The 16947-nt window shown below is 47.4% G+C and overlaps 2 protein-coding genes across 2 annotated transcripts in view; one reads left to right on the top strand and one right to left on the bottom strand.

The window, feature by feature from the left end:
- Positions 1-16947, bottom strand: part of LOC117308646 (metabotropic glutamate receptor 7-like) — a 28160-nt gene that overhangs the window by 11032 nt on the left and 181 nt on the right. Inside the window, exons 2-3 of the mRNA XM_073794252.1 lie at positions 7163-7243; positions 6447-7073 (exon numbers count right to left, since the gene is read on the bottom strand). Of these exons, the coding sequence (XP_073650353.1) occupies positions 6447-7073; positions 7163-7243 (708 nt within the window). The remainder of the gene's footprint in view (positions 1-6446; positions 7074-7162; positions 7244-16947) is intronic.
- On the top strand, positions 1184-6893 carry LOC117308724 (uncharacterized). Its single transcript, XM_073794747.1, has 5 exons — positions 1184-1304; positions 1836-2199; positions 3960-4184; positions 5340-6603; positions 6769-6893. The coding sequence occupies exons 1-4, from the start codon at positions 1184-1186 to the stop codon at positions 5404-5406; spliced, it is 777 nt and encodes a 258-aa protein (XP_073650848.1). The 3' UTR covers positions 5407-6603; positions 6769-6893.

Below are 16947 nucleotides of genomic sequence, written 5' to 3'. Positions count from 1 at the left end.
AGGATTTTATTTAAAGAAAATAGTGGATATGATTTTTCACTTAAGTAATGCCAGTCAGCAAACCTGACATTAATGTAGGAAATTAGCTCTTTTAGCTATGATGCTTTCAAATGCACATGGCTGAAAACAAATTCAAAATAGTCAAAGGAAATTTAAAAACAAAAACCAAACAACAACAACAACCTCAACAAACAAGTACTAGAAATTCAGGGATGCAGCCATATTCAGATACAGTTGGATCTGGACGTTCCAGAGTATCAGCAGGGTTCCAGCTCTCTCTCCATCGCTCAGCCCTGCTTACCTCTGCAAGACTTTATTTTACAGAAAGTCTCTCCTTGTGCTGGATGGTCACTGGGAGTCCCAGAGTCATATCTCCCCAGCTTAGAAATTCCAGAGAGAAAAGACAATTCTTCCATTTTGCTCTGAGACAAAAGTCCTGGGGAGGAGTCTGATAGACTTAGCCGAGGTCAGATACCTACCCATGAGCCAATCACCTGCTTTACTGGAGTTCAGTCCCTGGGCGACTCATCCCCGGGGCCCGTCAGGAGGCAGGATGGCATTATCTGGCAGTTCTCCAAGAAAAGCCTGCTGTTTTTGTAAGATGAAAGGGGAGAGGACATGGATAATGAAACCTGTATCTGCTTCTGTAAAATCCACAGAATCTTACTCCCTGTCCTGTGTCGATGACCATGCAGTAAGCTGACCCAGGAGGTCATTTTCCCCACAACAGTCTTTCTATATATGACTAAGGAACACACTGGTAAAAGAATACGGGAGATAGTCTGAGTATGACAAGTCAGCTAGACTGTTATTAACTAAAAAAGCTGTGTGAAAATATCCTTAAAAAGTTGCCCCCAACTCACTCAAAGTCCAAAGTTGGAGCTGGAAATACAATGTCATGGAGTTTGGATAAGAACAGGTTTTCTCCAAGCTGAACTATGACACAGAGATTAGAGACTTCTAGAAACTATACTTTTCCAAAGAAAAAACATCACATGAGAAAAATGAGGCCTAGAAAAATTAAATGACTTAAGCTAATTAATGGCAGGACTGAGACTAGAGTATACTTTGTGTAATTGACTATGGCCTTTTTTTTTGTTTCTGTTTTTGTTTTGTTATCACTTCAGAACGAGACAAACTTAAAGAAAGGAAACACAACCAAAACTCAGTGGTTGGAAAAGAGATGGATGTGAACGCCCACTTGGTTCTTACGTATAAAGTTACCCCTCGCAGTGTTTTGGAGGAGAAAACGCTGGCTCTTCCCAACGTTGGTTACATACACAAAGATTCCAAAGACAAGACAAGTGCTTTGCAAACAAAGTAACTAGAACCAGCTCAGGCTTCCCCGCGCCGGGTCCTACGTTCCACGGTCAGAACCACCAACTGTATCCCCCCGGGGAACAAGGTGATTCAGAAAATTGGCGCTTTCAGAGAAGGGAGAAAACTTAGCCGGGAAGAGAGTCAGGAGGAAACTTGCTCAGCTTCTTGCTGGGGTCTGAAACGATCCCAATAGAGTCCTTAAACCTCTCAGGTTTCCCCAATCAAGCACCCTCGCCTCCAACCTGGGCCACCCCAGATCTGACTATCAGACGACAGAAGTCTGCGGACGCACGGAGAGCTGACCACCCCACGAGAAGAACCTATCGCGGCCGCGCCCACTCACCCGCCGCTCCCCGGGAGACGGGAGACCAGCCCGGTGTCCAAGTCCTGGGTGTGGCAGACTCGCCCCTCTCCGGGCCCGGCTCCAGCTCACTCTCGGCGCGGCCCGCCTGGACGCCGCCATCTTGACCACGAAGGGGGCCTCGCGCCGGAGGCCCCTGAGCGGGCGGCCTGAGCGGAGCCGGTGCGCCGGGGAGCCACAGGTCGGCGCCCTACGTCCCCCGCGCGCTCGCGCCCCGTCCACGAGCGACGAGAGTCCCGCACGCAGCGCCCGACCCAAGCTTCCGCGGAACCGGCACCCCGCGCATCCCGCACCGCGGCTCAGGCGGCGCCGAGGGCGGCCCGGGCGGAAGAGCGGGCGCGGGGCACGCGCTCGGTAACCTGGCAACGCGGAGCAACCCGGCGTCCCTGGCGAACCCAGCCCTCCACCGCGAGGAAGCACGGACCCCCGCACCCGCCGCCCAGCCCTCGCCGCCCCTCGGTCGCTCCGCCCGCCGCTGCCCGCTTGCTATGGTCTTTTAAATCCATGATACAACGTCTGTAAGTAACAAATCTGTTAACCCTAAATGTTTATGATATTCAAGTAATCCATTATCTGAATTATTCTTGAAGATAAAACATCCAAAGACTTCTTAATTGTATGGCTATACATACATAAAATACACGTGCAGGTAACTTCAAATATAGTATGTGCCTGTCTCTATTCCTTCCCTCTCCGCTCTTTCAAAAAATGCCCCTTTAAAAATTGCACACTCACCATCTGTTAGGTAAATTTGCTGAAACACAGTAAATGTGGAGACAGAAATTGTTATAGAGACTATTCCAAATGGCACTGACACCTGTATTTATGAAATTTTTAAAAGGGTAAGTTAGAGTTGTTTTTTTTTTTTTAAATCCCACTACAGTAACACCACATCATCCTAGGTGCCCAGTTCTATCCAATTACATAAGATGGAGAAAGAGAGAGAGAGAGAGAGGAGAAAGAGAAAGAAGAAAGGAAGAAAACCAAGTACTTAGGTATAAAATGTTGCTGCCAAAGTTTGAGATTGTACTCAAGCATCAATGAACAGAAGGAAAACACTTACAAATTTACAAATGTATTTCATTTATGGTATGAGGGACACAGGTTTAGATTTGCAACACGCTCCCACAAGGGTCAAATTGACCACTTTTTTCTATCTAGTTGCTCTTGAGAGAACAAAACAATTGAAACAGATGCCATTCAATTCCAAGTCTATAGCTTAGACCATGTCACTGCACATGAAATATTGTTCATTCAGAGTCAGCACATAGCAAGAGTAATTTATACTCTCAGAGTGTTTGCTCTCAAGTCAATAGCAGAGAAGCCTTGAATAAAAACGTTCCCATTACTTTCCATTGTAATAGATCTTACTCATAGCCCATGAAACAGTGGTCAGAGGAGATTTATTCTTTGTCCACCATATTATATAATCTCTCCACTTTAAGCCATCCCCCACTCGGCGATTATTTTTTAAATATGTTACTCGTAGTCAATATTAATTTACATTTAATCTTTCTTAGCATTAGGAGAGTATTATTTTGTACAGGCTCAGAAACAAATCTCCCGAAATTCCTCCCTGATGCTCCCTTCAGGCTGAAAATGCATTGCAGGGTGGCTGCAGTGACTTAATTCTAGTTGGCAGAGCCCTGGCCACACACTAATTTCATTAGCCTCAAACTCCTGGATTTGAAAGATCCACTGAATATGATTCCTGTCCTCTGACATGTCACTTACTAACCAATTCAGTGTGCATACAGAGGAGAGAAAGGACTTGCTCAGCTCTGGCCCACCGGCAGGCAGATGAGAATTCCCAGTCAGAGACACTGTTTACATCTGAGTGGTCATTCTTGCCCGGGTTCTCATTTTCAGGAAGGAAGTTCAATCCAGGCTTTGCTGGCAGCTGCAGCATTTGTTACATCCATTACTAGCTCCTTGTTCCTTCCTGCCCCCCAGTGCTTAGCATCCCCCATTTCAGTCACTAAGTCTTCCTTCCCCCAGCCTAGAAGCTTACCTCACCATAAATTTTTATCTCAAATGATAGGTTTGGCACATTCCCCACAGCAACCCACAGGGACTGGGGAAAAGAAAACTCAAATCTCTGGAGAGCTAAGAATTCAACCATTTAGAGGAGTTTCTTTTATACAGGACAGTCTTCATTGAGCTGAACCCTGCAATCCCAGAGAAGATTCACCTACCCGTTCTTTTCCTCTTTCCCTAAAGTGACTGTGTCTTTGAACAAGGGATCTGTGTTCCACTATTCTCTCTATTCATTTTGCAGGTTTACAGAGGCTAGGAAACTGGGGACTGGACTTACATGCCAGGAGCTTCTAAGATCACACGCAAAAATAAGGCTACTGGAAGAGATTGTTGGAATCTATCTCTGTATATTTGAACATGGGCAGTGGTTAACCAGGATACTCACACCAAGCTTATATCCAGCTTGCAGCACAAGCTACAAGTTGGTGCATCCCTCCTACTACCAGCCTCCTCTCAATAAATGCAGGTGAAAACGGGGGGCTCTTTTCCCTCAGTTGTTCAATCCAACATGAATAGTTGCAATTTGCAAATTAGAGGAAAATGACAGTGTTTTCTCTGAATGGTTTTGGTCCCAACGCACACTGCTAATGCTGGCATTCAGTTCCTTTCCTTCCCAGCCCAGGGAACGGGGGAACTAAGCATAAGGCAAGCGTTCTCTTTTCTTGCAAGTGCCTCAGATCCACACACCAGAGAAGGAATCAGCTCCCCCTGGAATCTTTTTCAGCAAACACAATCCTTCACCTAGTCTGCAAGCTCTCTCTTGACTTTAAGATTTCACTCTTTTTTCGACAGGCAGGCCCATCTGCAAGCTCCCAAGCTCCAAGTGAAGGCACCAAAATAATTTTTAAAATGTCAAACAGCAAATGTGCCTTCAACACCCAGAGCTCCAGTAAAAATACTGTGAGTTGCCCCTGTGGTTCTCAGGTGACCTCTGGCTTCATCCTCCCTGCAGCGCTGCCTCCTCAGGTTCTCTAGTTTAAGCTCAGAGGTAAAGGAAGTGCTTCTGGGTTTTGCTTCCAACAACCCAGGCTCTTCCTGAAAGCATTACCTCAAAGTGAAGGCTGCCCAGAAGCACTTTTGGCCTTGCAAACATCTAGAGGTGGCATACTCAACAGGTGCTAGGGATGCTCAGAGGCTCAGAGGGGCCATACCAGGCTGCAGCTTTAGTCAGGCACCCCTCCTTCTGGCACAAACACAAACTTCATACCCCTGGGTGCTGATGTAGTGACAGCTTGAATCTCACAAGGAGTCCCCTCCAGAAACCCAACATGCTTCAGGAAAGGCACTTGAGAGGGAGCCGACTTTTTAGCTACGGGGAGCATAAGGGTCAGCCAGAACATCTGGAGAAGGGACTAACTGAGCTTGGGTCCTACCAGGCAGGGAGAGAGCTGTGCATTAGGAAAGGATCACTTCAAGACAGAGATTAACAAAAAACCTGGAGATAGGGGTAGAGAAGGAAAAGAGAGGCAGAAATTGAAAGGGAGAACATAAAAACAGAGAGACAAAAAAAAAAAAAAAGCAGGGAGAAAGAGACACAAGGAGAGAGACACACAGGAAGAAAGACAGAGAAACAAGAGAACCCATAGTCACGCAGACCCTGAAACTCAATTTCTTCATCCAGAAGCCATCCATCTATACCCAGGGCGGCACAGGAGCCGTGGGGCCGAGGCTGTGGGAGCAGGCGGTGAGAGAGCACTGCAGCACCGCCCACCGCTCAGCGGGCCCGATGCGCCGTCCTCGCATCTTCCGCCGTTGCCCGCCTGCACCCGGAGCTAGAGGACCGCCCGGCCTTGCTCAGCGCACCCTACTGCCTCCCTCCAGGCGCCTTCTTGTCTGGCTCTGAGAATCGTCCTCAAAACCCAGGACTGGGGTTGGGGGCTGCGTTAGGGAGGTCGTGGGAAAGGATGGGCACAGGGTGGGTGCAGAAAAAGCGACTGTGTCTCGCAGTTAGCATGAGCTCACCTCCGGGCTCTGAGCTGGCAGGAGTAGAAAGCTGATCGCCCGGCTCCTGCCAGTGGCCGGATCGCAAAGGCAGTTTAGACGGTGCAAACAACTGCCCAGAGCAAATCACCTGGGGGCACGTCTGCGGGTGGCTTCTCCCCGCTTGAGGACAGTCCCCACGCCTTCCGCCCCATGCCCTCGCAGAGATAGGTGACAGGTCGGGAAATCCAACCCGAGCGAAATGGGCAATTCACGTCCAAAGGTAGGTGAAGACCTAGCCTTCGGTTTAAGAACTGCCTCCCTAAGCTCTTCTCGAAATTTTCCAAGGCAGCTGCAGCTTGTCGGGCGGCTTGGGGCAGGGAAGCTGGGGAGTTGAGAAATGCCTAGTTTCTAGGCGTCTTCTCATCTTTCATATTCTTTGCGCCTAAGTGGCTCTCACAGGAGCCCGGCACTTTTACAAGCCTGGTTTGGAACCATATTTCACTCGAATGCAAACCCATTTAAATCATCGCCTTGTTTTTCGGAGACTGTTTCTTGTCAATGGGGCCATAAATCCAGAATGTCAAGCCGGATGGAGTGGAGCGCGGACAGGGGAGAGATGGAAGGGAAAGGAATCAAGCAGGGAAAGTACCTCCTCGGGTGAGGTGGGAGGGATTCGGCAGGATCTCCAGGGTGGAAATGAGCGAAGGCTGACCAGACCCCGCACCCCTGGAGTCCAAGCCAGCCTTCAGGATAAAGAGCGCGGGGAGCTACGGCGCGCTCTGCCCCGGAGGGAGCGCCCCCCTACCTGGAAAAGCCTCAGGATGTTGGCTACCATGATGGAGACCGAACTCCCCGAAGCCCCAATCACTCCAACTACTTTCTCGGGCTTGACGAAAACCGGAGGCTCGCCGTTGGTGCAGCGCACTTCGGAGGTGTCCTTCTGGATGAGCGCCTGGACGAAAGTGAGCGACTGTTCGAGCGCATAAGTGTCCCTGGAACAAGTGTCCAGGATCCGCGCTCCCAGCGTCACGTTGGGCAGCAGGTTGGGATCGCTGTTGATCTGGTCCAGGGCGTAGAGCATCGCTTCCAGCCTGTGGATCCCGTTCTCCCTCTTGATGTCGCCGCAGGGCACTCCGCTGGGACCCTTCGCGTGCACCGGGAACAGCCCCCCGAGGGTGACGTCCCCCTCGATCCGAATGGAGTGCGGGGCGTACATCTCCTGGCCGCGCGCCGCCGCCGCCAGCGCGCACAGAAGCACCTCCAGCACGCAGCAGGGAAACTTCATCAAAGTCAGGGCGCGGAGCAGCTTCCCCAGCTGGACCATACTGCTCCCGCGGCTGCGGTGGTGGCGGCGGCACTCGAGGGGACGGTGGCGGGCTCGCCGGAGTCTTGGCCCCTTGGGGTGAGCTCCTCCGGGGAAGCCCAGGGTCTCCTGCGGGCGAGGAGGGTAGGGGCGCCCGGGGAAGGGCAGCCGGCGAGGGTGGGGGGTCCCGCGGCGCCTGCCAGCTTGGGGCGCCGTGCGCTCTTGGGTTCCCCGGCCAGCGCGCCGCGCTCGAGCTCGCGCTCGGTGGCTTGCAGCTCGAGCTCTCCAACAGCCCAGCACTGGGGAGAGAGCGAGGATGGCTATCGCTTTAAATGCGCCTTCGGCTCCCTCTCCTCCTCCGCCCACTCCCTCCCACCCTCGCTCGCTCTCAGGCTCTCCCCACCCTTCCCAGCGCCCACCCTCCCCAGGGTTTTGCATCATCACGCAGGGAGGGGCTGCGTGCTGAGGTAAGGGGGGAGGGAATGGGTGGGCGGCTGTGGGGGGGCGGAGTACCTCCGATTGGGAGTTTCGAGGTCCCCAGGGAATCTGGGGATTGCAGGTCGCAGGCGAAGGCTGAGCTCCTGCTTCGGTCTCACCGTAGAAGCCGCTCGCTCGACCGCCTGCACCCACACGCACATTCTAGGCACAGGGTGGCATCAGCCCCGGACAGGGCTGTTCTAGCTGGGGCTGACTGCTTCCAACCCTGAGGTCCGGAGCCGGGACTGTCAGCGCCGGGAGAATGCGAGGTAGTCGAAGGTGATGCCGCCAAGCATGAAGGGTAGTAGGGAGACCCCAGTCTGTACTGCTAATTCGTCTGTGCCAGTTTTTCCTAAGAAAAACACACATACACACAGGAGGCTGATTGATGACCTAAAGAACCTTTACGCAGAGACTTCTTCGGGGCCAGGCACTGGGCTAGCCTGTAGGGAAAGACGCCAACAAGAAATGCTGGGAATGGAAATGCATCTTTGGTCTTCAGGGGTTACTGAGGCCGGAGCTGGATGAAGTAACCCTGGTCTCCAGTAAATCTGTGGCGGATTCGCTCCTTTTCTTCCTTTCATCGCAAGAGATGGAACAACTGAGAACTCTGCAGAGCGCACTTTCTTCTCTGGCGCTGACAGGTGTAAGGCTCCCTCCTACCCATTTCCAGAGATGCTTTTGGGCTGATGTCAGGTTTCCTCGGGCAGGAAATAGCAAGAAAGAGGTGGCAGTAGGAGGAGCAGACAGAAATCTCCCCATCCATCCAGTGATCCATTCTTCTTTTTTTTTTTTTTTCTGGCTGAAGATTTGGGGGGTTTGGGGAGTGGAATCAGGATGCCAGAGCAGGTTGTAGTGCAGTTAGGAAGCTGTTTTTCAAAGGTGTCCCCTCCTGCAGGTCCAGCCCAAACTTGGCCCATTAAAGCAACAAGTGGCCCTAGTTCCTACACAAGGAAGGGCAATGTATCTGCCCTTGGTGCCCACGTGTACTGCTTATGGTGGTCTCTACTCTTGCTGAGCCTTTCTGTTGGAGTGCAGCAAAACTGTCTTATACAGAATTGAGGGCGCAGAGAAAACCAAAACAAGACTATACTTTCTGTTGTAATGTTAGTGTACTAAAGAAAAATGTCCTTGCACATAAACAAAACAGCACACACACACACACCTAAAATGTCAGAAGTTGGGAAGTTGGTTGTCTCTTCCACCAACCACCTGTCTGACCTTGGCACTTCTGTTCCTGTGCCTGAGTTTTACTTTGCCCATCTGTAAAATGATGAAATTGAATTGAATGTTTTACAGGTTAACTTTTAACTTTCAAATCCTCTGTTGAAATAGGTCATGCACCTTTGGCCATGGTGTTCTTTTTAGACCAATATCCTTTGTTGCTTTATGTGTAGGGCACCCGTTTTTTGATACCCAAACAACACTTCAAACATTTCCTGGTACAGAGGATTTTATATTTTTTCTTGTTGACCACCCATTTATCTTCCTTCTAGGGAGAGTCCAGTCCATCATTTTCTTTTCAGACATGCCCCTCCTCCAGGTTTCAATACTTAAGGTTTGAGGAGGAAAGAAACCTTCTGGCTACAGTGTTCAAGGAAGGGAATAGAGGCTAACAAGAGTTATGCAGGGCTAATCCCTGGACTTCTGCTGGGGTGACGAGGTTGATGACATAGGGTTACCACTGTCCAATAGACAATCCATGCCGGAGTTAAAAGAAAAAGGAGCCTCCTTCCTCTAAATGCTTTATGTATATCTTTTGGACAATGTTACACTATTTGATTTTGTAAAAACATACCATTTTACTGCCATCTTCAAGAAAAGTGATGTAAAAACTATGCGAAGCTACCCCTGTATACAATGTGATCATCCATCACTCATAGATGTGATGCCTGCTATATAAGTGCACACCTTGTGCACCCTTATGCTGTGATGCGCCTGCCCCTTCCAGCCAGCCCTGGAGCTGCGAGCGTATAAGCCCGCAGCTGTGCCAGAAGCTTCCACATAAACAGGGAAATATTTGAATCCCATAATGAGAAATACCAGAGAGGAGAAAAGGCAGAGAGAAGAAGGGGTGGGGAAGAGAGAAAGGGACCTGGTTAGAACATGTGAACTCCTGGATCCACATGTGCCTGAAAGATTGCCTCTTTTTTTTCAATTATAGAGTATTTTATTTCTGTTGTTTGAAGTCAAAATATCCTCTTGTAACTCACCTATTCTGCTATTCAATACATTGGATCAAAAAGGCTGGAACAAGTGAAATAGATATCCTGGTAAGGCAGCATTAGCTAATTTGGAAAGGGGAAAGAAGCAAAGCAATAGAAAGGCATCCTTGGGAACACAAATACTGTGATCCTAGTATTTAGGCATCAGTACCTCAGGCTATATTTGATAGAGACTGTATCCTTATTTAGTTTTTAATTTAAGGCTATTTAGTAGGCATTTGGTGCCAAAAAATATATTTGAAGAGCTGTGTTACAAGTAATAACACTTGATTTTTCACCTGCCCATGTGAAGATCTATGTTCTCCTCTTCCATTTCCAGGTCACAGCTTGCAAATGCTCAACAAATAGTTCTTGGCTGACTGTTGAATGTTGCCTTATTCTGTGTTCTCTCTTTGCTCTACTCATTCTCCCCAAACATCTGGCAGCAATCATTATCTTCTTTTTGTTGCAGTCATCTGTGTGCATGTTTTATTTCCCTTGCTAAGCTGGAAGATCCTTGAGGGTAAGGGGCTAGGTATTATTTATCTTTTTACCTCGGACAATGTTCAGAATGGTGTTTTGTACCTAAGAAGCACTCATGTGTTGAATGAATCAGAATTGGTTTGCCATTCCCCACCGCCTTTATCTCACAATAACAGAAACATAAAGTGGGCAGAGCAGAAACGACGGCAAATAAATTGTCCTCTTAGTCGCAGAATGCAGTTTCTAGAACTTAAAGAATAATTAGTAGATTTTGAAATAATTTTGTTTTACAAAAATTTCATAAGATTGAAATACTCCAACCTTAAAGCTCTCGATCAACTCTAAAGGAGGGCTTTAATTGGCTCTTCCTGAGTCAAGTGTTTATTCCTGGGCCGATAACTGGGGCCATTGTCATAATAGAAAGCGTGATTTGTTACCAGAGAAAGAGGAAAGTGACGCTGGGCTTGCAAGATATTTATATCTTCAGCCAGAGTGTATAGGATCTGGAACTTAATTGGTGACGCAGTATTTGTTTGAGATTATATGAATGAAAAATCTTTGTGTAAGAGTAATTAATCTAAAACTTGGCCAGTCATTGTCCTAGTGTCATATTAAATTGCAGGAGAATCTAGTTTTAGGCACAAAGATCATAAATATAAAATGTGTTTCCAGGCTTGGTTCTGTGTAGTCAGTAATTTATACACACCCACTCATTAATAAAAATGAGAGTTAAGGACTCAGTCCTAACATATGTTTAGCATTGTATTTTGCTAACAATCTCAGTTTTATTTTCTTTGTTCTCCCCTGTCCATCATCTTCTGCAGAAAATAATGTCTCCACTTTCAATTCCCTGTCTATTTAAATCCAATTTGTAATTTATAAAGTTGTCCTCCTTAAGGTCTGCTGCTTCTGCCACAGTAATGTACTCTGGCCATTATTATACTCTTCCATCTTTCATGGAGGTCTCCATCCATAGGTTTTGTTTTCATAGCTTTTTTTTTTTGGCGGTACGCGGGCCTCTCACTGTTGTGGCCTCTCCCAATGCGGAGCACATGCTCCGGACGCACAGGCTCAGCGGCCATGGCTCACGGGCCCAGCCGCTCCGCGGCATGTGGCATCTTCCCGGACCGGGGCACGAACCCGTGTCCCCTGCATCGGCAGGGGGACTTTCAACCACTGCGCCACCAGGGAAGCCCTATACTTATGATTTTATATTTGCTTATTTACTTTTGTCTCCCCCCTCAGCTCAAGAGAGACTGTATTCATCTGTGTTAATCACTGCTGTGTTTCCTGAACATGCCTATACATCATACTGAAGAATGGTGCCTGAACTTTGGTAAGGGATCAATCAATTTTCTTGGCTGGATGAAGAAATGTGTTCATAAATTAATGAACAGATCTTCGGGGCTTCTGACTTGAGGACTAATGGGAAGAGGATGGCAAACGGTTGGGACAGGGTACTGCAAGAAGTAGTATTTGGAGTACTCTGATAGCTATCCTAACAGATAAGATTGTGTTCATTTAAGTAGTTCTAATGAGAGAGCTGGGAACTAGGGACACACAGCATTAAGGTTTTTATAATGCATTCTGTAGAGTTCTTTTTAAGTCTGTACAAATATCATTGAAAATATATGCATACATATACACCTCTGTTACTTTAATTAGTGCCTACGAGAGCCCCTCAAGGAAGGGGTAGTAGCAACTCTCAGTATCCCTCCTTTATGATGAGCTTAATTTATTCAAAGTTACATCATAATTTATTTGTAACTGTGAAACTAGACTTAGTTATTGAATAGACCCTCCCTAGGAACGTATGACATTAATAAAACCAACAAAACTTTGTTCAGTTTCCAATGATAGACACTACAGACTCAATTATGGGCCATCCAGTTTAATGAAGGGAAGAAGTGATTGAACAAATATAGAGCAAACAGAATATGAAGTTTTATCCTCCATTAATATTAGTAACGGATAGTGTGGGCTCCAATGCCTTCAAGATAGCTTGAGACCATCATCTCTGTGTCATGGGCAGGGGGATGTTCAGCCAGGATGTCTTTCACTGTCACTGAGAAAAATTTCCATAATATATAATGATACCTACTGAAACTGATATGGGGCATTTGGGTAATAAGGAATCCATTAGCATATTTTTCCGGAAGCCTTGACTACAAAATGAAGACAGTAGATTTGGACACTTTCAGCCATGAAGAAGTTGTTTGGATATTCATCTTTATGCCTAATGAAATAAGCTTATTTCATCTCTGCAGCTTCCCATATACCATTTTCCCACCTCTGTTTTATGTTTGGAAAGACTTTTAGAAATTGAAAGTCAAGTTAAAAAGTGAGTGACAACTTAAATGATATATGGAATATTTTGCTGACTTACAAGAGCATGCAGAATTAAATATGACCCAGTTCAAATGTTTATTTTCACGTGTATGTTGAGGTGGCGTTTCCAAGGTGCCAGAAAATGAGAATTCACCTTCCAGTGTGTGTTACCAGTTCTGTTCATTGCACAGAATCATCTTCATAAAACATACTGTTTTCTATGTACCTGGTATATATCTCAATTAGTTTGAAGAATTTCTCAGATACCTCTTAATATGTAGTGCTCCAATTCCAATCTTGCCATGTCTTGTACCAGTGACACAGCACACAGGAGTTTTATTTCTCTTTATTTCTCTGGGTTGTTCAGAACCCAATGAAAGAACAATGGAATGGGATCCAAGAGATCAGGGTTCTTGTCCCAGATTTACCATAAAATAATTGTGTCCTCTTGGGAAAATTATAGTCATTCTAGGTCCCTTTTCTTTACTTTGACAGAGCTGTACTAGATGACCCGAAATAATACAGCCCTCTTTCAGTAGTAGCTTAGATGTTATTGGTATTCTGAAACAAATGAAGACAATGACACATGGAGCTGTGCAACATCTCTGTAACTCTGTTGTCTTAGAGTTGCCTCCATTTTACAGATGATAAGATGACTGTGCATAGAAGTAGATGTTTGGAACCAGCGGTTCCAAAGTAAGTGGAGGTAAACCGCACATTTCCTTCCTTCCTGAAGCTCACTTAGCCAAAACATAGGCTTCTGAATATTAAGCTGTAAAGCATATTATCAGTACATTTTAAAAGAAGCTATTCTTCTAGGATTTCCAGTTAATAGCAGGAGGTTTTGAAATTCTTAAAAGATCATCTAATTTTGTGAGATTTACAGCTCTATTTTCCTGTCAAGCAAGTTGTATTAGTGCCAGACAGTCATCTGAGCTTCTGGATGCTTCTCTGAACCTCTTGAAGTTTTCTTCTTGCTATCTGAAATTCATGCCAGATAAGCCTTTTTCTAGAGCGTATGTACAGACTTGTGTATTTTTATATAGGAAAGCGAGGCAGTGAGTCAAGTTGGGGGTTAAGCCCTCATTCTCAGAGTGGTATTGAGCTCCTGGTGAAATATAATCATCATTTCCTCAGAATCGAAAAGCAGTTATCTCAGGTGTATAATCCCATTAACTATTTATACATTTACGTATGATACATGTATTCATTGTACCTACGAGGTGTGTTCTCTTTGGGAAGTACAAAGCTCTTAGAGACATAGGTTGTTCATTTTTTTGTTTTCCCACAAATACTGTGACCCTTTGAGCAGGAAGGTCTATATTTTACTAACATCTAGAACCAGCCGTTAACACGGTGTCTAAGATGTAGTCAATAAATATGAAATAGATAAATGAACACATTTTTATGTAAGGGCCAGGACATGGACAAATAGAAATTTTTCATTTTCAGTCACAAAGCAACAACAGACATAAAAATGATACAGACAACAAGTGCTATGGTCATTCAAAGAAGGCATAGAATAGATAGAAGGATCTCCTCTATGGCATAGGGAACTATACTCAATATTTTGTAATAACATCTGTATGGGGCACCTGCTCCACACTAGGCCCTATGACAGGTGCTTACATACTTTCCCTCTCCCCCATCCTATGGGGAAAGTACCTCTGCTATAGATTTAACATTTGCCTCCCCCAAAATTCATATGTTGAAATCCTAACCCCCAAAGTGATGGTATCAGGAGGTGTGGCATTTGGGAGGTGATAAGGTCATGAGGGTAGAGCCCTCATGAACAAAATTAGTGCCCTCATAAAAGAGACCCCGCAGAGGTCCCTCGACCTTTCTGCCATGGGACGTTACAGAGAAAACACGCCAACTGTGACCCAGGAAGAGGATACTCACCGGACTGTGAATCTGCTCGCACCCTGATCTTAGACTTCCAACCTCCAGAACTATGAGAAATAAATTTCTGTTGTTCATAAGCTACCCAGGCTCTGGTATTTTGTTATAGCAGCCCAAATGGATTACGATCACCTCTGTCCTTAGGTTTCAGACCCAGAAACTCAACTTTGTAGAGGTTACGAGAACCCTAAAGCCACTCAACCAGGCAGAGGCAGATTTGAAATTTAAGTCTCCAATTCCACATGTAAGTCTATCAGACCCTGTCTCCAGACATGATGTCATGAACAAGAGCTAATGCAACAAAGAGTTTACATGCAGCAAAACAATTAGCAAACAAAGTAAGAATATAGTAGACCGACTGTTTTTGTCACCCAATAGCCATTCACCACTCTTCCAGTTGAACAGAAGCCATGCCCCGTGGGCACATTCAGCCCTGCTGTTTTCACTTCCCAGATTTGAGGGGTAGGAAATTATTATCCCTCCTGGCCATCAGCACCCTGACCTCTACCACCCACCGGGCCAGCTTCAAGAACAGCTGGATCCACCTGTTCAAATGAAACAGGTCTGCTCTCTGTGGTGTTGGCTTCTAGTTCAAGCAGCTCTCCCCACATGATAGCAAAGCTGGCTCCCAGCGGTTGCAAGCATGAATCCTACCAGCCTAGCAGTCCCAACAGATACCTTTTAAGTATTTGTTCCCCAAAGCTCCAGTTAAAAGTCCTAGGCTGATTCCAATTTGACCTGCTCTGGACAAACATTTTCTTTAGAACCAAGAAGGCTGCCAGACAAAATACAGGATGCCCGCCTCGTTAAAGCTGAACTTCAGATAAACAGTAATTTTTTTAGTAGAAGTATGTTGCATGCAATGTTGAAGACACCCTAAAAAGTCGTGGTTTTCATCTGCGGTTCAGCTTTAACTGGGCGCCCCGTGTGGGCTTTGCCGGCTGTGGTGGGCGCCAAGCGGGGTCGGCGGGGACGGGGGCGGGAGGGGGGGCTGTGGCCCGAGCCGGGTTGCACACCCAGCCCACAGCGTGCAGGGAGAGAGGGGCAGCCTCGTCTCCGCTGCAGGAGCTGAGACGGGGAGAAGGGGAGCGCCCCAAAAGGAAACCAGCTGCCCCTCCCAGGAGAGAGGAGATGGCTTGTTCAGCAGCCAGAAGCAGCAGAGGAGCCAGAGCACAGAAGCAGCGGCCTTTGAGGACGCGGTGCACATATTTCTGGTGGGCGAGGGGCACGCGGGCCGGTCCGTGGGAAAGAGGGGAGCCCGCGCCGGCCCCTCCGTCTCCCGAGTCTGTGCGTTTCCCTAAAAGAGCAGCAGCTGTGCAAAGTGACCGTTCACAGTTGTGATAAATCGCCTTAGGAAAGCACTTCGATTTAAGTCACATCTAACTAGAACGCAAGAAGTCACCCCTGAACAAATCAATGGCGAGAGGGGCAGCTCTGGGCGCGCACCCACCCCGCTGCTGTTTTGCTTTCCCCGCAGGACGAGGGCCGCTCACTGGGTCGCGGGGACAGCGCGCTGTCTCAGCTGGGGAAGAGGCGCTTCCTCAGGACACATGCAAAACCCAAAGTGTGAAAGGAGGCCTTTATTCCATTCCTTTGGGGGATTTCTTAATGACGTAAAGCCCAACTTGGTTTCAGATCTGCCTGTCGTTTCCGTGACAGAACCTTCCTGGGGGGGTCCACCAGCAGCGGGGTGGCCAGGCGCCACAGGGCTGTGCTCTCCTTCCCAAGCCAGTTCATCTCCATCTGTAGCATTTTCAGAGAAACTCTCGGATAGGTTTTCTCCAACAGGTTCTTTTTCCTTCACTTTATAAAGTCATTCTCCTGCACAAAATGAACGGCCTGAAGACATCACTGAGCCTCTTTTTCTCCCAGGGTCAGGGCCAGCACGGCCCCCAGACCACAGGGGCGCAGGACCTCACAATGGGCTTCAGGCCTTCCCCTCCCCTCCCGCCCCTCCCACCGCGCCCTACCCCTCCCCTCCTCCCCTGCAGAAATCACATCCCTTTCTCCAGACTCCCCACTTCAGCTTGACTTCCAGCAGATCTTTACCCTGCCAGTTATAATTCAGGACTAATTAGGTGATTGCTTTCATTTATGGTAGCAGTTGTGGGGGGGTGGATGAAATGGCTTTGCCCCTATTCTTGTAGGAAAAATAAATTACACCCACTGTCACTTGAGATCTTATTTTCCCCCCAATCAAGCAAATTAGCAGCGTGGTTCATTTTCCCAGCATTCACTCCTGAACAGACGGCAGTGCCCTGGAACGTGACTTAGAGCTGTGTGGTCAGTGCAATTGTTTGGGGCTGTTTGTGCCCACAATGAGAAGAGACGCCTGTCTCCGGAAAGAAAAGTGGCCCTTGTCTTGCTTAGGCCAACGAGCTGCCCAAAGCGCTGCCCGCCTGGCTTCTGAGGAAGATGTACACCGCCATCTAGTGGATATGGGGGCGCACTGCAGTGTGCTCGTTCTCCCGCCTTTCCTTCTGGCCGGTAAGAACAAGCAATACTGCTTCTTGTAAGTTCTTAAAAATAGGGGAGGTCTTATATCACCAGGAGTGAAATGTTTGCCTCAATGTCTGTAATGAAAGTGCAACCCCATGCTTGCACAACGT

Source organism: Tursiops truncatus, chromosome 17, assembly GCF_011762595.2.
Source record: "Tursiops truncatus isolate mTurTru1 chromosome 17, mTurTru1.mat.Y, whole genome shotgun sequence".
NCBI lineage: Eukaryota > Metazoa > Chordata > Mammalia > Artiodactyla > Delphinidae > Tursiops > Tursiops truncatus.
Note: the sequence above shows the minus strand (reverse complement) of the source record. Positions and strands in the feature narration are given on the sequence as shown.